We start from the raw sequence: 23763 nt of genomic DNA on the forward strand, positions 1-23763 counted from the left end.
CCACTGAAACTGGCCTGGCTCGCAGGACCTTCTCGGCTGTCATCAAGTTAAAAATGGGGGGGCCGTCGTATATATTTATAAAACTAACTTTTGCCTGTCAGACTTACATGATAACACCAACACAATTTATAAAGCATAAAACACACATGGAGCTCCATTAAAAAAAACGAGTGATGTCGTTATAGTCCAGTTTAAACTCGCTTCGCTGAAAGCTGTCCTCCTATATCGCACACGTGTACCTGGGCCTTCACTAGAAGCTCTGCCTTGCTGCCCTTACGCCTAGTTGGCTCAGTGACGGCACGTACGTTTGTAACGTGCTATTTGCCTCACTTGTACGTCACTTTGGTCTGCCAGATGAAATAAATGTAATTGTAACTCTGTATCTAAAAATGCACGGGCTAAAGAGCGAGACATATAATCGAGCAATCGGACTGAAGCGGGAGTGAAATATTCCCCCAGACTCCAACTCAACTGTGCACCAGGTACCGTGTGGCTGGCTCAGAATAACGGTGGTCGTTTTACAGGGGTGTATGTCATTTCAGTTAATTTACGTAAATATTTTTGTCTCTCTCTATGTAGTTTAAAATTGGCCTGGCCACATATTTAAAAATCCCTGGAAGATCCTCACTAGTTTATCACCCGAGGAAGACCCCTTTGTCCCAAAAGCGCACACGTTTGTCTGTGATTCACATGAAATGTGACTTTAAGTTATGTGGCTCGAAAAGGGCAGGGGAGGTCTGCATGTGTGAGAGGTCTGCATGTGTGAATTGAACTGCTGCTCCTCTGTAATACATCTAATTCCCCGACCATTATTGTTGTCAAAGTATGTACCCTTAGTAAAACTGTTCTCACCTCCGCCTCCCTAAAGGATTAGTTTCTGCCAGTTTCTAACACGTAAAATAATGTGACCCTGAGGATTTCAGAGGTTTTATCATCTTCCCTGCTGTTCCTGACCTCAAGCAGCAGCCTACACCCCCCAGGTCTCACATTCCAGCCGTCACATTTGAAGAAAGCCCCCCCCCTGTTGTCCAGCCAACATTACCCTATGACAACATGCAATCTCTGCGCATTTCAAAAGAAGCGACCCCCCCCCCATTAACATCCAGTGTGTATCTAACAGGCCGTTTGCTCACTCCGCTGATAAGATGAATCCTCTTACCTGCGGTGGGAGCAGGACCCATCTGCGGACAGAAGGGCACAGCTGGATCCAACAGGATTTCATCGGGGGGGGGGAGAGGACAGGGTGGAGGTACAGTGGGTGTAAAATCCCAGCGTTGATGTGGTAGGCCAAAAAAAAAACATAGTCATAAATAGCTCTGTGAAGTGAAGCGATCAGGAGAGTGACGAGGACGCGGCTCGAGTGGAAACGAGAGGGAGGCCATGGAACCTGGAGCCGGATCACCGAGCGACACGGATGGCGGCGTTTGCGAGGCCGTTAGTGCCGAGCTGTTAGACCGCGAAGGCGAGCCGCGGCTCTGGACGTAGGTCTCACGCACGCGAGCGTGTGCGACGCCGGGGGCCAGCTGGGCAGCCTGAAGTGTAAATGGAGCTCAGTGGGGGGGGAGGTGGGAGCATCAGTGCACTGTTGAGCGCACTCTGCTGGTAGCAGAAGGGATCCTGAGAGCTGCTGCATAGCATGGCACTTGCGGACATGTGAAGCCAAGGCTGCTGTGTCAATATAAAAGTATCTGGGTGTGGATGCAAAAAAGACGATAGCGGTGTCTGCGAAGGTCTAATTGGCTTTTACTGTCCAAATGTGTGTCATGCTACTGCGAACCTGCAATTTCTTTCTGGATTAATGAAGTGTCTGTCTGTCTGTCTGCCTGTCTGTCTGCCTGTCTGTCTGTCTGCCTGCCTGTCTGTCTGCCTGCCTGTCTGTCTGCCTGTCTGTCTGTCTGTCTGTCTGTCTGTCTGTCTGAAAACAAGTAAAAAGTAATAGATGGCAGACTATACTTTCTTAGTGAGGCTCATTATACTTACAGGGTATGTTTTGGGTGTTGGAGCATGTGACGATCCAAAATGATCTCATGTTTTCTAAGGAGATGCCCCCCCCCATCCCCCCACTCATTCTGCATTGTGGGTCACGCACACAAACATACCAATCTGACATACATAAACTACAACAAAGACGCATAAGCAGTCACTTAAAACGGTTGCTTTATTATTTTTTTTTTTTTTTTGCAAAACAGGAAAATTCTGTTCTCAATGTCAACATTTATAAAAGAAAACATTTCTTACCCTTTACAGGGTTTGGCTGACACATGTTTGGATATATTAAGTACCTTTGCGTCAAGGAAACCTGAAAGCACTAAAGTGAATTGTTGGATAGTGTAATAGTCACGTTCAATACGGTGAGCTGAAACACACCCAGGAGAGCGAGTGAAGACAAACCCGGCTCTAAACAGAGAAGCCTACTGCTTTTCCAAAACACCTAAAACACAGAAGGAAATTGCTTTTGGGGCCTGATTCTTCACCCATGACACACGCGTGTCCCGCTTCTTCACCCATGACACACGCGTGTCCCGCTTCTTCACCCATGACACACGCGTGTCCCGCTTCTTCACCCATGACACACGCGTGTCCCGCTTCTTCACCCATGACACACGCGTGTCCCGCTTCTTCACCCATGACACACGCGTGTCCCGCTTCTTCACCCATGACACACGCGTGTCCCGCTTCTTCACCCATGACACACGCGTGTCCCGCTTCTTCACCCATGACACACGCGTGTCCCGCTTCTTCACCCATGACACACGCGTGTCCCGCTTCTTCACCCATGACACACGCGTGTCCCGCTTCTTCACCCATGACACACGCGTGTCCCGCTTCTTCACCCATGACACACGCGTGTCCCGCTTCTTCACCCATGACACACGCGTGTCCCGCTTCTTCACCCATGACACACGCGTGTCCCGCTTCTTCACCCATGACACACGCGTGTCCTGCTTTTACGGGATTCCAGGAGATGGTGGTCTCTGCTTGCAGTCTGTCTCCTCCACACTAACAGAACATTCCATTCAGTCTCCCACTGAGACTTTCGCCCTACTTCCCGAACAAAACTGGACAGTACAGGTGGATAGAAGATCCAGAGCATGGCTTGGAGATCCATAGGACTGAGCAGGGAAGTCACTGATCCCATCAGGGAGGAAGTATGGCCAGAAAAACAGGCTGGAGTTTTTAAAGTGACAGCAAGGATTAGACATTGATATTATTACATAAACAACGACAATGGCTGCATCTGTTACACCTTACTAACTTCACCCCTTCTTCCCTCTCCTATACCATCTGGAAACCCTGTGGTAATGCTGGTGACCCACACTAAGGGGCCAAACATCTCCACAAATTTGGTCAGAAGGGGGGGTTTGTAGAAGTTTCGGGAAGAGAACCATCCCATGCCATTGACATATGTATGGTGGACCTGGTTTGGTGACCTTAGAGAACCCGTAGCACATTAGGAAGACCAACAAGCTTAAACTGATGCAACCCAGGCCAGACTTGACTGTCCAACAGCACTGCTCTTACTGGCTGCAGTTGCTATGGCGGCAGGTTAAATAAACGAAGGCTTGCATTGGGCACCCCATACTGGGAAGGTAATGGAAAGCCTTAGATCACCTGAGCAGCCATTAGGGAATGGCTAAAAAGAATGCAGTTACTAAAAGGAATTTTGGAAGTCTGTTCCCAGATGAAACACAGACATCCTCGTGGTTGTGACACAGAAGCTTGTTTGGCATACCCTGGCATGCAGGGGGCGCTACTACGTGGAGCACCAGGTCCCCTGCTGCTGTGATTTCGATACATCCGACATGGGTGCAGAGACACAATGCCAACATGCGTAGCTCAAAAAAAGGCTTCGGGGGGAGGCCTGTGTGGGTGTGTATTTACAAAATGGGGGCTGGGATGGTCGTCAGCTGGAGATGAGATATGAGAACAAGTCTATAGTAGGTTTTTCCGAGAGCAGTCCAGAGCAGGAAGTCAACAGTGAAACAGACGTTTAAAAAGAGTACGGATCATTCACCCCACAGTCAGTCCTCACTGGGGTGGACATCACAGTGGGAGACCCCAGATTGATTCCAGGGTGGCGTGATGTCATGTTAGAAGACCTCATTGTTTATTCGGATGGAGCTGGGCATGGGGGTGTGGCTCAGTTGATGGACTGCTGAATATCCAATGGGAGCAGGGATTGTGGGTGGGGATTAGGGATGTCCAAGCAGGATGGCGAGCACAGCCAGGATGCTGGCTACCGGGACGATCCCCCCCAGTGCTCTCAGGGTCCCCACACGACCTGGAACCGCCAACCCCCCCTCGGTATCCGTGGCGACTTCGGGGGTCAACAGCTGTTCGTGGAAGGTGAGGTCATCCATGGCTAAGCTGTCGGCAAGGTCTGACAGGTGAAGAAAAGGGAGAGGGAGGAAAGTGAAAAAGAGAGAGAGAGATATGAAGGTAAAGCTCACTGGCGTGAAACGAACAGCCCTATGCAGGTGTTACAGATGTTCTTTGTAAGGAGTGCATTCCTTCAGGAGAATCAGGGGCAGCATAAAAAACTACCAAAAGACACCTGGACCAAACCCATAATCCATCTCTGTGACGCAGATGTTAGGTGCTCTGTGTGCGTGTATACATGGGGTCAGGGCAGCCCCCACCCCCCATAAGCAGGGTGGCCAGACAGCGTGAGACTACACAGTCCCAGTTTTTCTGCGACACAACATGGCCTGAGTATTTAAGAAACGCCCAGCCCGTGGCCCCACCCTGGAGAATCCACAGCCTGGGCTGCAGGATCTGGCTTCTTTCCGGAACATTCTTTTGCACGGTCACCTGCTCTCCGTCTGTGTACCGTTTTCCTCTGCCCATCATCCCCTGAGCATTGGGGGGGGGGGGTCAGTGGGGTGGAGAGGGGGTTGTAGCTGACAGTGTCCATGGATCACTATATAAATGAAGCAAGTTGTATACCGCTCGTCCCCCCCCCCCCCGCCCAAACCAGCCTGCTACACCAGCCATACCCAAAGGGGATTCTCCAGGCAGATATAAGTACCGAAAACCCCCAGTAGAACAAACTCACAGACATAACAGGCACTTTCATTCAAACCAATGAACAATTTTAGAAATCGCGCGTCTCCCACATTTGGACACATTTTGTGTTTCAGCTCAGGAAATGCAATCTTCCTCAAGGTCCCTGTCTCACGACTCCAAGCTGCCGCTTTATCCCGGATCAGGCGCAATGCGACATGGCGTCCCTCGCGTTCAATGAGACGTTTGCTCTCCCTTCCCTCAACATGCACGTTAAAAAGCACAGATCAGCCCTGAGAGCCACAAAGGAAGATCAGACAAAAGGAAGAAAGAGCAGGACTAGAGCAAACCCTGCAGAACAAGTTCATGAGGCTCAAAGAGGAGCAGAAACCACGGGGAGCCACGGGCGGCAGGGAGAAGTAGGTCAGGTGTTTGTGACACGGACTACAGAATGCGTCTGAGCAAGGGGGGGGTTTAGGGTTGGGGGGTTAGGGTTAGGTTTAGGGTTGGGGGCGCATATTCATCGAAACAGACGTACATCATTGATGCATGACGGCAGAGCACATACTCGGACACATACCACACATCTACATCCACAATGAACACGCAAACGTCCAACTACACACATTCAAACCAACTCATCTGATCTGACACCACAGTACAGAACATAAACCAATGAAACATTTTTTACTCTGTTTACTTTTGGAAAAACTCAGATGTAACCCTCTGCCTCTTCATGTTTTTTTTTCCTAAATTGCTGAAGCCGGCTCACCTCATGATGCAGTTTCTTGCCTCGTGATGCATGTTGAGATTCGGCTAATGCTGTCGATGGTGTGACACTAAATACACGGTGGACAGTTCTGTGCGTACGGCCTAAAGAGACGGCACCTCGTCACGGCAGCCAGGGAAAGCACGAGTATCGGGTGTACGACACTGAACTCTCAGAACTGGAGGCTGTTTCTAGTTTAGATTAAAGCAGTTAGCCTGAAGTAGTTAGGTGTGCCTCACCTAAAAATCACATTCGTGTTTTTAAAACATAAAGATATAATTCAGTAAAAGTCATAAGGACTCAGGAAAAGGGAGTTAAAAGGGTGTTAAGAGAATCCGACAGCACTTACAGTAGGAAAAGAGAACCGCTAAGCTAAGAAAATCTGACAGTACTTACATTAGGAAAAGGGAACCGCTGAGCTAAGAAAATTTGACAGCATTTACAGTAGGAAAAGAGAACCGCAGTGCTAAGAGAATCCGACAGTACTTACAGTAGGAAAAGAGAACCGCGTTGCTAAGAGAATCCAACAGTACTTACAGTAGGAAAAGGGAACCGTGGTGCTAAGAGAATCTGACAGCATTTACAGTAGGAAAAGAGAACCGCAGTGCTAAGAGAATCTGACAGTACTTACAGTAGGAAAAGAGAACCGCGGTGCTAAAAGAATACGACAGTACTTACAGTACGAAAAGGGAACCGCAGTGCTAAGAGAATCTGACAGGACTTACAGTAGGCTCCACAATTATGTGATGGTGGATGTTATTGATGTAGGTTTGACATATCTACATCCACAATGAACACGCAAACGTCCAACTACACACATTCAAACCAACTCTTCTGATCTGACACCACAGTACAGAACATAAACCAATTAAACATTTTTACTCTGTTTACTTTTGGAAAAACTCAGATTTCCATTGTTCTGAAAATGAACCACAATAACCATGCATTCTCACTGTGTTGTTTCATGAGGGTTAAATGTGGGCAACACGTTGAAAAACACGACATCATTACCAAGAGTGGAATTGAAATTTTAAAAAGAATATAGGCTACCAGTCACAAAACTGAAAGAAAACGATTGTCACATTGAGAACGGTTGCTCACACTCACCTTCATCTACACACATATTTATCATCATGCATCCCAGTTCTTATATGGAAATAATTGTTAAAATATGCATTAGAAGCATAATATGTTAGGCCTATAAATCCACTACATATCATATCATTCTTCAGTTTCAAGCATGTTAAAATAAAAACATCATCTGACTAAAAACGCCTCATCCCTTTTTCTGTTTTATGGTTAATATGCTAATTATGATCTGTTATGATCTGCGCTGGTGGTGCATTGCCTGAAATGTGGCCGCTGCTGGGAATTGTGGGATGGCATTATCTCTGTAAAGGATGGTCCAGTGTACCCTCTACTACAGGAGACAAGAAATGAAGCATCGAGGCACCTTTCCTTGGCCCTTTTTAGAGGATTCGAATAGCTCTCGTTATGGCTGCCACTTCTAGACACTTCCAGGTCATTTCACTCAGTTAGGAACCTTCCTAAGAAAGAGGAAGTACGGGAGTGCAGCCCATGTGCTGCAAACACTGTGGAGATGAACCTTCATGATTGTGTGGTCAGGAATAAAGGGTGTGATGTCACACCCAACACATGCCATGATCACTATAAACTCCACCCACACTGCTATAAGCACTAATGTTCTCAATAACATTTCTAATGCTAATTTTACCCCTATAACTACATAGTACATAACTACATACACCATTTTCATTTGGTAAGGTAGTCCTCCTATACTACAATGAACGTTTTATTATTGAATTATGATTGTTCTGTATTTTAACATTAAACATCTATATGTTCTAATTGTTGACGGTAGAAATTATCCACACGTTCTGTGCTGGTCCTTCGTATCGCCGTCGTTCTGATGATTGAAAGTGTTCCGGGAACTTCTCCTGCGTGTTGTGTAAACTGTAAATGAAAAACAGCAGTGGCAGGCAGCTCTGTGCACACCGCCCGAAGACACGGCACCTCGTAGCAGCCAGGTTAAACACGAGTATCAGGTGTACAACACAGAACTCCAGGATCTGGAGGCTGTTTCTAGTCTAGATTGAAGTAGTTAGCCTGAAATGGAAAGTAACAAGGTCAACACATAAAGCAGGGAGTGGCTACAGCGTGGATGTTACAATCGTCACCACATGGGGCCTACTGAAATGGGGCCTACTGTAACGACCTCCTCCAGACTCTCAGGCCTCCAGAGAGGAAACTAGGAGGCCAGTTATCCACACACACACACCTGTACTCATATCTTTATGGGGACCATCCATTCATTTCTATGGGCAAAACCCTAATCCCAGCAAAGATTTTTGCCATTTTTAGTTTTTTGATTGCAGTTACAGATATTAATAGAATTGAATTTCCCCTTGTGGGGACCAAAATGGTGGTCCCCACAATGTTAAAATAAGTTTTTATCACGTTTGGTGCCCACAATGTAATATACACATGAGCACAGACAGACAGACAGACACACACACACACACACACACACAAGTTGGTCTTCCTATCTAAATGGGGACCGCCCATTCATTTCTATGGGGAAAAACCCTAATCCCAATCACGACACCCTTAACTCCTACCCATCCCTAACCTTAACCATAAGTAACTAACCCAAATACAAGACTTTTGGCATTTTTACTTTTTTGATTGCATTCACAGATTTTTATAACACCGAGGCTATCCAAATGGGAACCTCAAAAGATGTCCCCAAAAATAGGGGAATTTCAGGTTTTACGACACTTTGGGGACAATTTGGTCCTCAAATGTGATCTATGCACACACACACACACACACACACACACACACACACACAGAGGTGGAGCAGGCCTCAGCCCGGGGGCCGAATGCTTGAGCTGATTTCTGGGTCATGACGTCCGCATGTTTTCACGGCGAGCTCCAGTCTGGCCAGATGGGGGAACAGGGGAAGGGAAAGCTTATACAGATTAAAAACCATCTTTCTCAGTGCACATCTTCATCATCGTCATGCCATAACAGAATCAGGTTCAGAGCTGACAGGGGTGGGGGGGGGGGGTCACTCCTGATGTGATTTGCAGGTACATCAGAACCAGGTACTGAGTCAGAAGACGATTGCAGTTTCAATTTCTTCGTACAGCCCGGGGGGGGGGGGGGGGGGGGCGGTTCATTTAAATAGGAAAAAAAAACATCATCGGTCCCCCTAAACCAAGTGAGCAGAGATGCAAACCAGCGGGCAGGATGTGCCGGCTTTGAAGACGGCGAGAACACTTTTCGCCCAAAACGATGCTAAAATTCAGAGAGCCTGAAGAAAAGACAGGAAAAGAAAAAAGAAAAGATTTACAATCTCGTCTAGAGTCTGGAGCAATCTCCTCTGATGGACCCACCGGGAGCTGCACCTTTGAATGGGGGGGGGGGGGGGGTGTCTTAAAAAAACAGAAAACAAAGACAGCAAAAGGCAGCCTTTCATTTCTGAGCTCAGGAAAAGCAAAGGAAGAGTGAGCAGAATGAAAAGGAGCACGCAAAGGTGGGGCGGGGGGGGGGCTGCGAGGTGGGCTGGGGTGTGAGGCAGGTGAGAGGGTGGGGGTGATCGGGAATGAGGGGCGATGCGCTTTCTTTGGGGGTATCTGCGAGCACGGATAACGAGACAGACTCCTGTCTCAAACCCAACCCGCTAATAATAGAACCTTGCTGCTCTTTGTGATTAATAGGACCAACGCGGACCTCCTTGACGCCCTGTGGATGGGGTCTTCCTGGTTCGTACCTCTCCCACCCCCCGCTATCCGTTTACAGACATTACTCCCCGAAGGACGCCTACGGCGCTGCCATATCGCGTTACGGGACGAAAGGTCAAGCAGCGAGCCGCTGATTGGTTAAGGCGGGCTAGGTTAGTCGCCAGGAGAGCTCGTCATCTTGGATTATTTCACGGCCGTGGCGCTCAGACAGACGGGCAGATACCAGGTGACACCTGCATGAATGGGGACCTTGTGGCGTGTGATGGTTTGGTGCCCCCTGGAGGTCAATGACTTCAATTCAGTTCATGTTTACATAGCCGCTTTCATAATAGAGCTACCCCAAGACGCTTGATAAGAGTATGTGGCAATACATTATTATTACGTCATTTATACAGAATACAGATCAATTGTATGCCTTGATGTGTATTGAGCGTGTATGTTGTACCATAAAGGTTTGAGGCTGAGTGCAGAATGCAAAATGCCAAACGCCTGTTCTTAACCTCTGTCCAGATCAGTGATCACACGTGTCACCAGCCTTGTTTCCTTATACTATAACAGACTGTCATAATCCCTTAATTCCTTAGACTACGCGTCATAAATGATGGACCTCAAACATTTCACACGTGCCGGTACACAGGAGCTCTCCATGCTAGACATGCCAGAGTTCCGGGGGGCGGGGCTTTCTTACCATGGAGTGACATGTGATCCGGCACATTGTGTCATGTGATCTGGCACATTGTGTCATGTGATCTGGCACATTGTGTCTAGACAGAAGGAGCTACAAAACAAAATGGAAAAGGTCACATAGGTACAGCTCCAGAATATAAAAAGAACTCCAACGAAAAGAGTCACTGAAAGGTCATTAAAACACATTTACTCTGCCCAGTAACATATGTGTGTATGTGTGTGGGGGGGTCTTTTATTCTCTCTGTCACATACACACATATTCAGATGGAGCCTCTTTTCAAGGCCTCAGACAGATCGATGGAGGCAACTGTAACTTCCAGTCTCCAAACACAGGTGTTTCTCTTGAATGAGGAGAAACGTTTCAAGTTACCTTTGTACCAGTTGGGGGGTGGTGTGGTGTGGGGGGGGGATGGGATACAAATTCTGAGGCTCGCAAGACTGGGTGCTCTTTCCAATGACTCCTATTCAGGACATTAATCCAAACGGGCGTCCTGACAACAGATTAACAGGCCAAAAACAGCGTGACACCCCACAGGAGGTCAGAGGTCATGACCGCACTGCTTCCCTCTCCAGACAACTGACAGCTAAAAGGATATGTGGCTAAGCTATGCAGAGGGGGGGGGGGCACACTGCCAATGCAGGTCATGCCATGCTTGGATGGCAACGATTTGTCCCTCAGGCCAGCAGGTGGCGTAGTGACTAAGGACCCTTGTTCAGGAAAAGTAGGAACTTGTATGCTCCAAAGTTACTCCCAATGTCTGTCCAGTCATTCAATTAAAGGAGAGAGAGAGCAAGTGGAGAGCAAGTAAGGCTGAATTGTCTAAGGCAGGAAATTTGATGTATGGTCCAGCTGCTTTGGCTGCTAATAGTTTTATTGGTCCATGTTTCTGGTTAAATATTATTGTGTATAATTATTTGTGTATGTGTGTGTACAGGGCACTAGTCCTACGTCCCAAATTTCAAATTGCTGCATTGATAGCCTCAGGGAGAAGAAAGGGAAATGGTGAGAGAGATGAGTGCTCTCTGGGAATCGGTCTTGGCGGCTCCTGTGGATCGAAAGGTCAGAGAGAGCGACACCGGAGCTGAGTGACTAGTAGGTGTCTTCAGCAGAGGTCGACAGCCCAAGCATTGCGGGGCAGGACAGCCGGCCTGCTCCGAACTCCCAGGCAAAGAAGAGACAGAGGGACCTGGGCGACAGAGAGACCCCGACAGGAGCAGACTTACTAGCGCCTGGCCCAGTCTAGTTTGTGACGATTCCTATGCAGTTAACTGTTGTACCACATGGCTGCTGTATGAGTGAGTCAGATAAGGAGCTTTTTCTGGAGCCAGACAGAGTGTGTCTGAGCTGAGCAAGGGCCCCCCGGTGGCTGAAACTGGCACTGATCCACTAAAGGAAAGAGGGACCGATCAGCCCGGGTATCTTAGTCGGCTGCTACAAGCTGGTCTCTCTGGCATGTGTGAGGTATCAGGAGCCGGCAGTAACAGCCAAGCCATACCTCAGATCAGTGTTTAAGTTCTCCTTGTTGTGGGGGGGGGGGAGGAGGCAGGTAAGACCAGCCTCAGCCGATTCCTGAGACTGCAGAATAAAATGACTCACAGAGCTGACAACATAACCAGCCTCGAGGCAAATGTTAAGCAAAAAACAAAAATAAATATAAAAATAAATGTAACTCGACACCGATCTGGCCGACTGGCTGAAGATGGTGTTTGAAGAAAGCCCAAGGAGCCCACCCGCACACATGGGGGGCCCGGGCAGCCCGTCAACAAGCCGACAGCCCCCCAGCGCCTGTCCGGCCCTGTCAGCGAGCGAGCCAACGAGCGCTCCGAGGCTCTGTGAGCTCCCAGCTGAGAGCCACTTCCAGATAAACTCCCGTCTGGAGTGTGTTATTGGAAATTCTCTGGATGTTTAACTGAAGGGGGAAAAAAACAGACAGTCCCACTGGAACAAACGGACTTTAGGACGCGCAGCCCCCCCTCTCCAGGTCACACGCTGCCCTATGTGGCGCTAATAGGAATGACAGCAACCAGATGCAGTCAGCTTGGCCCTTCACCCCTTTGTGGTCAAATTAGGGCAGCTGGGTTGGTTTAACAGAGTGTGGTGTGAGACAGAAGATCCAGGATTCTAATCATGTGGGGGATCGTACTCTGGGTGGGGCAGTGAAGTCAGCAGGACTTCAGCTTCAATAGCCACTGGTAAACGCAACCAGTTAGCGATCTGTTCTTCGGTACATTTACCCGCCCCCCCCCCCGCCCCCAGACTCTGAGACACGGGGACACCAGCCCTGCTCGCGTTCAGTGGCGAAGAGGATTCGAATTCAAAACAAAACGGGGGGAATGTTTAGTTTAAAAAATACCACTCCCGCTGAATGGCAACCCTCGCCGAAAAGGGGAAGCTGCCTGTCGGAGACGAGTACCCACCCCCCCCCCCCCACTCTGGCGGCTTATCCCGGCTCCTCGCGCTGGTTTTCCCGGCACTGTCGGAGACGGCAGCATCGGCAAACAGGCAGCTTTTAATTAATGGTAGGAAAATATCCATCTCCACTTATTTTCATTACTGAATGAGAAACAGGGACACTTATGCCCAAATACTTTTCGGCAAACTTTCATCCTCGACCCTGCTATATTTTAGAAAATAAATGGACAAAAGACTACGTATGTGAGTATACACAGAGGTTATTCATGATGGTCTGCTGGCCAACAGAGTCTGATTCCTAAAAAAATACACCCACTAAAACGGGCAAAATGGTAAATTTATGTAATAGCGTGGTATGAATAGTCATCTATTCTAAATAAAATCCATCGTTTATCCATTCATCCATCCATCAATCACTTATCCAGTACAGGAACAAAGGGAGACTATCCCAGGCATCTTAGGGCAGAAGGCAGGGAAACGCGCTGGATGAGATGCCAGACCATTGCAGGACACATACATGCACTGACACACACCACAGGCAATTTAGAAACACAAACTGAAGCATAAACATGTCTTTGGACTGCGGGAGGAAGCCAGAATACTCAGAGCAGACCTGTGTGACATGGGAGGAGCATGCAAGCTCCACATGCAGAGCCGTAGGTGGGATTCCTACCTCAGAGTCTCCGTCCAAACTCTGATAACAGACGGAAACCTTAAGAAGATACCAGGGATGGCCATGCATCACTCACTGAAATGACCTTTGACCCTTAACCTCTGGGAAGAGCCCAAGCCCCTGGGGACGAGCAGCAGAGCTGTGATGTCTGGGGTCTTCTCAGGAACGTCTGTGGGGAGGGAGCGTATTGACCTGGCAGAGGGCAACACTGTGGTGAAAGGGGGGTAATCGACAGACGGCCACACAGTCATCGGCCACAGCATCTGGCCTGCGAGGTGGGAGGGGTCCATGCTGTGCCTATACCCTGTCAGCACCTACTGCCCCCCCCCCCAATCCTCAAGGTTCTGGCTGCTCTCTCTCGGGTTTGAACCCCCGGATCTGCAGCATGCCAGGGTATCGATGCGGGCAATTTACTGCTAGCACAGTAATAAAGAGCCACTGTATCCAGCTGAGGTCTGACACCAAGGGCTCAGGAAGAGCCGTCTTCATTCAAGCCTCCAGCGCAAACGTCCACGGCAGCCACATGCACCTCTGACGACATGCTCCTCCATCACCATGCATGTCCTGTAATGCTCTCTCTCTCTCCTCGGTCTGCTCACCGAGAAACGTCAGCGGCAGGAAAAGTGCGACACAAAGTCTACAATTTCTTGTTAGGATGAAGACATTTCCCGTAACATGGAGGGTCTGTATTTCGGCATTTTAAGGGTGATCAGAGTGAAACGAGACGCTACTGTGGCGTTTGGGCAAGGGGGGGGGGGTGCCAGGTTGACCTGCAAAAACGTGAAGCTTTCACGTGTGACAACAATCTCACCTGCGAAAATGCGCAGGCGGTTCTGGAGTGGCGGGGGCCCCATCCCCGAGACGTCACCGCACTCGTCCTCGTCGTCGCAGTCACCGCTTTCCGACATCCCTCCGTCATCCTCCCGGCCACGCGTCTCCCCTCCCTGCTCTGCATCGCCACCTGCTGGCTTCCAACGCCTCACCGGCCCAGTCACCTGCCGCAGTAGCTGAGAGGAATGGAGGACAAATCCTGTAATAATCTCATTTATTCCTTCCACTGGGTCTGTGCATTCCCCGCAGCATCATTTACAAACACAACTATGAAAAGCCTATTCATTATGTAACATCATATTAACTACCTGGGTGGTTGTTTGTTTCTGAATGTCCCCGGAATACAAAAGAAACTGCAGTGCAGGCACTGCGAACCCCAGCCGTTACCCTGGAGACAAGCCTCCTCAGAACATACTGCGTGATGCTGGTGATGCTGAGATTAAAGTGCTACGAAAAGGCTGCATGTAGTAAGGATGATAGCGAAAAGCTCACTGGGAACAAACGAAACTGCCAAGCACCAGCAAACAAACGGGGAAATGTTTTGATAAATATAGAGTAAATGGTCTGGTGTTGAGACCCACAACAGTGCATTTACATGCGTCTAACAGACACTTTCATTCAACGCAACGTATATTTTTTCGTAGAAAGCAGAGTAAAATAATCCCTGGAATAACTGGGGGTTAAGGGTCTCGCTCAAGGGCCCAACAGCGAAATGTCTCTGCCGACTCTAGGATTTGAACTGGCGACCATCTGATCACAGGCTCAGTATTGTAATCCACTGAACCATACACTGCCCCCTACGGAAAATACAAAGAATAACATCTCAATACAACAGATTCTGTGAGCGTTCCCCATTACCTCATCGTAAAGACGGGGACCATCGTGGTCAGGCGTCCAGCATCGAACCTAAAGAGCACAACATTTTTGCTCAAACCTGGCTTTGCATAAACACAGACAGGGCGGGGGGGACACAGGACCGGCCCTTCGGAACTGCACCGGCGAGACCATAACCCCCCAAGCTCTGCAATTAACAGACCACTTCAGAAGAGTGACCCCCAAACCGGGGGCCCGCCAGTCTCCACACTGGGAAACGGGTGGAGCGGAACTGAACGGCGGCCAGTGGATTCAGAGCTGCCTTTAATTTGCTGCAATGTGCAGCTCGGGAAGGAAGAAGGGGCGAAACTGGACTGGCTGGGCATCTAGGAAGGGAACCAGACTTCTGCAAATGAGTCTGTAAGCTGTATGGCTGTGAGCTAGTCTATACAGTATCATGCAAAACTCTTAGGCAGTCAAAGGAAATGTTTACCACTATTTATCTGAGTATTTGATGAGAAAAACACAATTGCAAATTAGACCATATGTAAATTAATAGTAACGCAATAAAAAACTAACAAAACACCAAAAAGTTATTGATATCTTGTTGGATGGCTAGACAAACACCGCTTCTGTTCCCAAATCTCTCCTCAGGGGCATCGCAGCCATTCCATGCATTTATTAAATTTCACCACCAGCTCACTTAATCTATTAATTAAATTTGTTAAAAATGTCAAGGAGGTATAGATCAACCATATCAGGTGTGCCAGGGGTTTTGAAAGGGTTAAGCTGATATATTTTGACTGACTTATTATTGTAGTTTTACACCAACATGAAAATCACTTAAGTATCATTTTCTTTGAATGCCTAAAACCTGTCCGTGCACGGACACGGCAAGACTGTGAGAAAAGATGCATTTTGATCAGTGTCCGTCAGAATTCAGTTCTGCTATATATTTATCAACAAAACGCAGGATGGTGAGCTCAGCTGAGAGCAGACCTGAGTGCAACTGCTGCTGGCTGTTTTACAGGCTCTGTGTAGGACACCTATAACAGGGGTCCTTATCAAACTCCAGTCTGCCAGGTACAATCCTGCCCACACTCAGCTCCTTTCATCTTTCCACACCCCCCCAATCTATGCTTGGTGTGTGCTGTCATTCCTTCGACTGTTCGGTTGTTTGTTGAGGGGAGAGGAAATTGAGTTCAGATGGTGTCCCAAAAAGAAAAAAGAAAAGAAACCCAAACTTCACAAGCGAGAATAAAGAGATGGGCGGGCCCACTAATCTGGCGTATTTGCTGGTCTTCGGAGTGTCTGAAAACTGGCCCCATATTAATATCTGAGCTAATAAACACATCTGGTCGCCATTTTGGGAAAGTGCTTATTTAGTGCAGTCATGGAAAAAAACAGATTGGCATCATAAGGTAACATTCTGCGGGATTGTTTGGCCGCAGAGGCGACCATGAATCCCGTCAGGCTAAAGGTGGGGGAGCGGCAAGCGTATCATTAAAGTGAGTCTTAAATGGCGCCCCCTAGTGAGCCAAAGCTGCCTCTAACTTTCAGCTTCGGGATGAACTATTGAAGCGTCTGTTTTATAAAAAGAGGTGAAGCAGGTCGTGCCAGGAGCCCTTCGTGTTTTTATCTGCCTGGCAACGAGCACGAGATGCCAGAAAGGAGGTAGGGGGGGGGGGCACTTGTAAACAAAGGCTGAGAGTGGTCGTAAACATCACCGGGGAGAAAAAGCGGGGGGGGGGGGGGTCAGCCGCCCTATCACACTGGCCCATAAAGGCGCCCCCTGCTGTCTTATTTTGAAGGTCATCAGAATCTGAAGGCCTCAGCCAGCCTTGCACAGACAACATCCCATAACATCGGAGTTTTTGCCCTGCTTTTCCATGCCTCCCCCTTTGGTTGGATTCCTCTGACCTGTTTCGTTCTCCTAGCTTTGCGAAATCCTCTTTGGGGAGGTCTGACGGAGTCTCTGGCCGGACTCTGCCGATTGTTTACATGAGGTTTTGCCTGTCAACCTAGCAGAGCGTGTGTGTGTGCGTGTGTTAGCGTACATGTGAATGTCATGGCCAAGTGTGTCTCTGTGTGTCGGAGCGTGTGTGTGTGTGGGTTTGAGCTCCAGGACTGTACTGGTATCTGGTCCCCACAATGTATAATATACATGACCACACACCTACACACGCACTCGCAAACACACGCCCCGGAGGAGGGTCCGTGTCAGTGGCGCCGAGGCATGCGTGTCTCACAGGGTACGCACACACGCGATCACTTCCTACCTATAATCCCCAGCATTTCTGCAGCACAAAGCACAAGCAAATAAATCTCCGCTACATAAACATGGCGCCATGTGTCTGAGCTTCTCGATGTTTTTAATTTGAGATTTGAGTCTTTTCTTTGTGACGGAAATCATGCCTTTCCTGCAGGAAAGATTCCATCGAGGCTTAAACGAAACACGACCAAAACACGAATCGCTTGAACGAAACACGCAGAGATGGAGGTCGTGGATCCGTGGCGGAAACGCCGCAGCTGTGCATGGCGACGGTCAGACGCAAGAGTAAACACAGGGGAGGGGGGCGGCTTGCTGGAAGCGGTGAACTGCTTCAGCTTAATCACATCCCAATCTGAAACACGCTCAGTGAACGGGGCTGTTTCTCTGGTTTACGTCTCCGCCAGCTGGGGCACAGATCTGAGGGTCCACCTTGATCGTCTGCTCATTCTGTGGCTGACTGCTTTCACTCAGACTCTAAGAGCTGCTTATATAACAGGTCATGGGGTGTCACTGCTGCCAGCTCATTATCGCCCCCTAGTGGACAGAGCATCCCATCCTGGGTGTTCCCCTGCCTTTTGCCCTGTTCTGTTTGGAATAGGCGCCAAGTAACCCTGTTCTGGAAAAGCAGTTGGGAGATGAAAGGCAGGATGGACAACTATGCCAATAACATTATTATTTACATTAATTTGTTTCCGTATTTATATGTTTTTACATAGCTTGCATTTTTATACTCCACAGATTTGTTCATTCGCACATTTTTACTACAGCGAGTCCTCGAGCACCATTCTACGAATCCTCTTGGCCGCAGCGAGCGGAAAGCCCCCTTCGAAGGTAAGCCCCCAGAGCGACAGACAGGGACTCAAAATGGGCTAATAAAATGAGGGTCACATGACCCTCGCAGGAAGACAGGTCTATGAGCTAGAAAAGACTGTAAACAGGAAATGTGACCTCTGACCTCCTGCAAGAGATTTCCTATTGGCCGGACTGTGTCATGTGAACAACCGTGCCCCCACCCCAGTCCTGCTGGGATGGTAGCCATGGGGGAGGGGGTTGTCTGACCCTCATGCCACTCTCATCACCTTCCACAATATTATTAACCATCTGCCCAGGCCTGAAGGTCCTGTCAGCCAGCATGAGGAAGAGCGAAAATACTAACCAGAGACAGGAAATGGTAAGATCACAGGAGGACAGAAAAATGAGTTTTATTACAGCTCATTTGTTATTGATATCGGAACACGCGCCGCCACGCAGTTGGTGCTCAGGCATGTATCACCGAGCTCCTTCCCACAACGAGGGATGATCCATCACACCACCATCAGGATGGCTGCAGCCACGCATCGCACACAGACGTGTTCGGCGGGCACGGAGCGGGGGGCTGCCAGGGGGCCGGCACGCGCTGGAACGTATGGGGAAGCGTACGTACATCTGGTTTACTTTTCAACCTGAATTCCTTTCCCACCTGCAGGACTTTCCCCAAGTCCTGGATTTAATTAGGACAGGAAGCTTTGGGGGATTGTTGGGAGGGGTCCTGTGGGGGTTTGTGGTGGGGAGGGGGAACTGGTACTGGGTTCTGTCATACACAGTTAAACACAGACGTGGGGGGGTGGCAACAAACTGAGTTACACGAGCCCCCCCCCCGTCTTTCTTTTCTCCACTTATCCGTCTTTCTCCTAGTCTCTGTATATAAACCCATGGCTGTAACAGCCTCTATCCACAGGTGTGGAGAAAAATGCCAATAGGTCACTAACAGACTCGCTTTCACAGCCTGGAGTAACCAGGCACACTGACATTCCAGAGAACACAAACAACACTGGCACTGACCCTAAGAAGAACCGTCCAAACTAATCAGCCGGCGTTCCAAATCAATGACCAAGGTTCCAAATCAATGACCAAAGTTCCAAATCAGCCCTCAAGGTTCCAAATCACTGCCCTTAGTTCAAAGTCACAACGGTTCGCTTGACATCACTGAATGTAAAAACAAATGCAAGCGACCACTGAGGGAATAATCATACGCAAAACGATACCCAGGCTGACAGCCTGGTCATTTGGCTGGTGGCGTGACAACCCTGTGAATGAACACAGGGGAGGGCAAAGGGCTCAGACGCTCCGTAAAAACAGAAAACGAGGTCTCAAAAAACTGCTATTTGCTCTTATGTTTCATCTGTCGCAAAAGAATGCAAGTGTATATTTTAAACAAACAAATCCACGAATATGAACAAGTTAGAGAGAACATGACAGCAGTCTTATTTTACACCAGATGTTTCATCTATATGAATCTTCCTCACATGTGTCAGTAGCCGGGTGCTTTTAAAAGACATTTTTTTTTGCAATTGCTTATCGTCACTTCTCCCGTTCCCATCTCAGATGAACTCAACCTTAAAATAATCAGACCCAGCAGCTGACTGGGTGGGCAAAGTACTGAGAGATTCCCAGGGAATATTCCCAGTCCTACCCTGTGAGTCTGCTGGAGAGGTGTAGACCACTCTCAGGTGAGCGAGGGAACAACATTACTGTCGAACCCGCAGCCCCCATGGTGATGATAAAAGACTGTAACAGGACCGCTGGCTTAGAGGCCAAGCGCTGTGCTTCTCGCCGGCGCGTATCTTGAAGAGTCACGGAATCACCGAGCTGCATTATAAAGCTACTTGCATGAGCCGCTTCTGATTACCAGCGCCGTGGGACCGTGTGCACAGAGCCCCCCCCCCACCCCCACCCTCACCCACCTGGTTGATGTGCTTCAGTTTGTCGATGATCTGGCTGATGACTGGCTCAGGGGCCTTTTGCTTGGGTTCGGGGCTGTTCTGCTGGACACGCTTCCCTCCCGAACCAGATAGCCTGAGGCAGATGGAGGTGGACAGGCGGACAGACGGAGAAAGAGACGCATAAGACTTTCAGGAAGCACCTACTCTTCACATCGCTGGTGGGGATAACAACTCACTGTCATTACATCAGTACCCAGTTATTACACTGCCCTTCTGTTAACTGCTAGGTGATAAATGGTGTTAAACTGCAGTTATATTGCCACCCAGTGGTGAAGTGAAGAATTTAAAGAAACCTCTGTAAAGAACTAAATCCTTTAAAAACTAAATGATGCGTCCATGACATCTTTTCAATAAGATGTTAAAAAAAAAATCCGCAGTACAGAAGTATCATTAGGCCTAGCCCGAGCCAAACCAACCCACTGGAATCCCTGATAGCTGTCCTCTATGAGACTACTGGCACGAAATCGATGAAATCTACCACGCGCCAAACAGGAACAAACAAATCACTCAGCAGAGAGGTGGGGCACTTGGCATCTCTTTCGGGTATAGCTGGGGAACGATACATCAGTGGAGGATTGTGGACATACACACACACACAGGTTTGTAATTATATCTTTGTGGGGACTCTCCATTCATTTCCATGGGGAAAACTCTAATCCCAACATGACGACCTTAACCCCTACCCAGCCCTAACCTTAACCGTAAGTAACCAAACAAAATACGAGACTTTTGTCATTTATAATTTTTTGATTGCAGTCACGGATTTTTATAAAATTTGGTCCCCAAAATGTGACGTATATCTGGACCACACACACACACACGTGCGCGCGCGCGCACACACGCATGAAGCCAACGCGCACACACTGTCAAAATGACAGCAAGATCCCGGACAGAATAACAGATTTGTCCACTGGGAGATGGGTTTAGCCTGGCGAGTGCAGGAAGTGAACATTAGGGGGCGGCATGCTGCGTGTATTTGTGTGCGTGCCGCTCCGTCGTCCCTGGGCTCCCAGACTCGGCAGGCGACTGACAACACAGGGTCCAGCCTGGGAAGCCTTCAGAGCTCTCGTTTCAGCTAATTATTCTCAATTAAAATCTAATTAGTTCTGATGCACAGAGAGGAAGAGTCAGGCTGGTGAGACAGCAGTACTCACTAACTGTATCAGTACTGTGAATCAAAGTCAAATATATGATGCGTGGAGTCATACACTTAAATATTGTTCTCAGTGGTCATAGTGCAAAGGAAAAAATAGTAATGAACAGAAAATGAATACAAAGACATATAAACATAATATAGACATGACATTTTAAAACATAGCATTAAGACACAGACAGAAAGGTACAGTTAACATTAGCACAGCAGTATTCGCTACAGTACTGATACGTATACTGGCACTCTCATAAGAAGTACTCTTACGGGAGTAAGCAGGACTCACTAACAGTATAAGTACTTCCCCTCTGACCCACAGCAGCAATGGTTTCACTATTTACAGTACTTGTGAGGACCCATCAGTATTCACTGATGGTGCCACGTGGGGGGGACAGGGGGCACTAATCGGAGGAAGGCCAAGTCTATTTTGACTAAACTGTCTTTTAACAAAAGCTGTATCTAATCTATATTCAGCATTACTCACTTTGACAGCCGCAGTAAGTACTTTTTATTGACTCTAGCACTGTATTTCCCTCTGTTGATTGTTCTACTCTTTTTAAAAGTATAAAAATGTACTTTTTTATGGCGTTGCCAAAACTTCCTGCGGCCATATCCGTAGAACACCCGCTCCACACTCCAGCAGAGAAGTAATTATATTCGCCATCGCGTCTCGCTACTCCATCAAGCGAGGTGCCTCTGCCAGTTATTTATTCGTCTTATTACTTTCACATCAGAACACCTTTCTAATGTTAATTATCGCAGTAATAGCGCGGTGACGCGCAATCAATCGAGCAGGGAGGTTAGAAATATTGATTGAACAAAAGTGACGGGGAAATAAATGAAATGTCCTTTCCCTGCTTTGTCCTTTCGCGGGCTGTCGGGGTTCGCTCCCCCATCCGAGTTCCCGCAGGCAGAGTACAGTACTGGCTGACTGTCACCACTGCTCTATATCCACGGTAATTCTTAATTTCTTCACCAGCGTTAACCTACATCGACCAAGCATCACGTTCACGGTGTCTAACGAGCCCCTGACAGAGACTGATCAGCCCCAGGTGAAATTACCTTGGATCTGGTTCATCAGACCACCCCCCCACCGGCCGAATCGAGTAGCGCCGCATCCCGGAGATCGCAGTCCGCTGCAGCTCCTTAATTCACTCTGCGTTGCAGATGTTGGCATTCATTTATTACCTGCCTGCCGCTGAATCGCGTCGGACCCCGCTGCTTATATATAATTTATGCGTCGAACATCGAGGGCACCGTTTCAAGATACGCAGAGCTTCTGCTCATCTCCCAAATCGAAGGTGAGAACAGGTGGAGATGAGGTATTTTTTTTGCATGCATTTTATAATTAAATTGGAAAATGAATAAAATCTTAATCACCCCCCTTTCCCAGTACAGAGCCGGGGCTGGAAATCGCTACCATTTTTTTTTTACAGCACAAGGCGAACAGTTTCGGAGTCCCATGTGTTGTTTTTGACCCAGATTTGGGGCAGGAACCACTACGGAAAAAAAAACACGCTGGATGCCAGTGAGATGGACTGGAAAGAGGAGAGGATGGTACAGGAGATGAAACGGGGATAGAGACAGGCAGGAGTGTAGGAGAGTTAGGCAGGAATGAAAATACATGCATAAGTGCATTACCTTAGCAAACAGCGTTATCCCTAGCAGCTGAAAACGCGAGCAGTTTGCTGTAACCCATCACAAAACTGTATCTATACTGCAATAGCTGAGCTGAGGTGGCCAGATTAAGGGTGCAAGAGCAGTTTTTGCCACATCTCACTGGCTGCTTCTGTTAAACACGCAGCCGTCTGCATGGGAAAAAGATGAGCTGTGTGTGTAGATGTGGACAGGACACACGTTACCGTAAGGTTTATGAGGATGAATCACAGCAAAATAAAAAGATAAACCCCCAAAGTCCGATTCTGCTGATGTTTAGATATGCGCCATGAATAGCAGAAGCTCCCTGCCACTCGGACGAGTCAAACGGAAGAACTGAATGCGGCCTGGATCACCGTGTCAGCAGCAGCACAGTCAGCTCTGCCCCCCTCCAGGCTACGGATGACATTGAGAGCTGTTCGGGGTGTGTGGGGGGGGGGGGGGTCTCCTTCACTCTGCCCCCGTCCACTTTTATTCTCTCCGTGGTTCCTAATTAACCTGTGCTGGTCCCACCCCCCTACCCACCCACCCCCAGGGAAGCAGTAAATCATTCCTATACTCTGCTTAACTTCACTTCACTACTGAGGTGCAGCAATGCTCAAGGAGGTGAAAAGGAGAGATGCCCCCCAGTGGCAGGGTGTGGTACTGCCGCTGTCAAAGGAAGCCTCAAGTCAATAATGTCCCACGCTGGAGGTGACATTTGGACTCTTTAACATTTACCCATATAAAATCTTATGTTCTTTAAAAATCAGTTTTATACCTTCGGTCATTAATATTATAAACTGCTGTCAGTAGAAGGACTTACCTGGCTGTCATTTCTTGACCGTTCCAGCAGTGGGAGCCGTTGAGCGCCGGGGTCTCCTTGCTGCACAGTGTCTCCCCCAGGCTGCCGTAGAAGGTGTTAAAGCCCTGCAGGCTGGCGATGAATTCCCTTTGATGGAGGGGAGAAGGATAGGAAGAAGAAGA

General features: G+C 48.4%; 1 protein-coding gene across 1 annotated transcript in view; it reads right to left on the bottom strand.

Moving 5' to 3' along the window:
• Positions 1 to 2139: 2139 nt before the first annotated feature.
• The window catches only part of gpc3 (glypican 3), a 58786-nt gene continuing 37162 nt past the window's right edge, over positions 2140 to 23763 (bottom strand). The window contains exons 5-8 of the mRNA XM_023797450.2: positions 23603 to 23728; positions 19953 to 20064; positions 14125 to 14320; positions 2140 to 4381 (exon numbers count right to left, since the gene is read on the bottom strand). Of these exons, the coding sequence (XP_023653218.1) occupies positions 4194 to 4381; positions 14125 to 14320; positions 19953 to 20064; positions 23603 to 23728 (622 nt within the window). The 3' untranslated portion in view covers positions 2140 to 4193. The remainder of the gene's footprint in view (positions 4382 to 14124; positions 14321 to 19952; positions 20065 to 23602; positions 23729 to 23763) is intronic.

The sequence above is a fragment of the Paramormyrops kingsleyae genome, chromosome 10 (genome assembly GCF_048594095.1).
Source record: "Paramormyrops kingsleyae isolate MSU_618 chromosome 10, PKINGS_0.4, whole genome shotgun sequence".
NCBI lineage: Eukaryota > Metazoa > Chordata > Actinopteri > Osteoglossiformes > Mormyridae > Paramormyrops > Paramormyrops kingsleyae.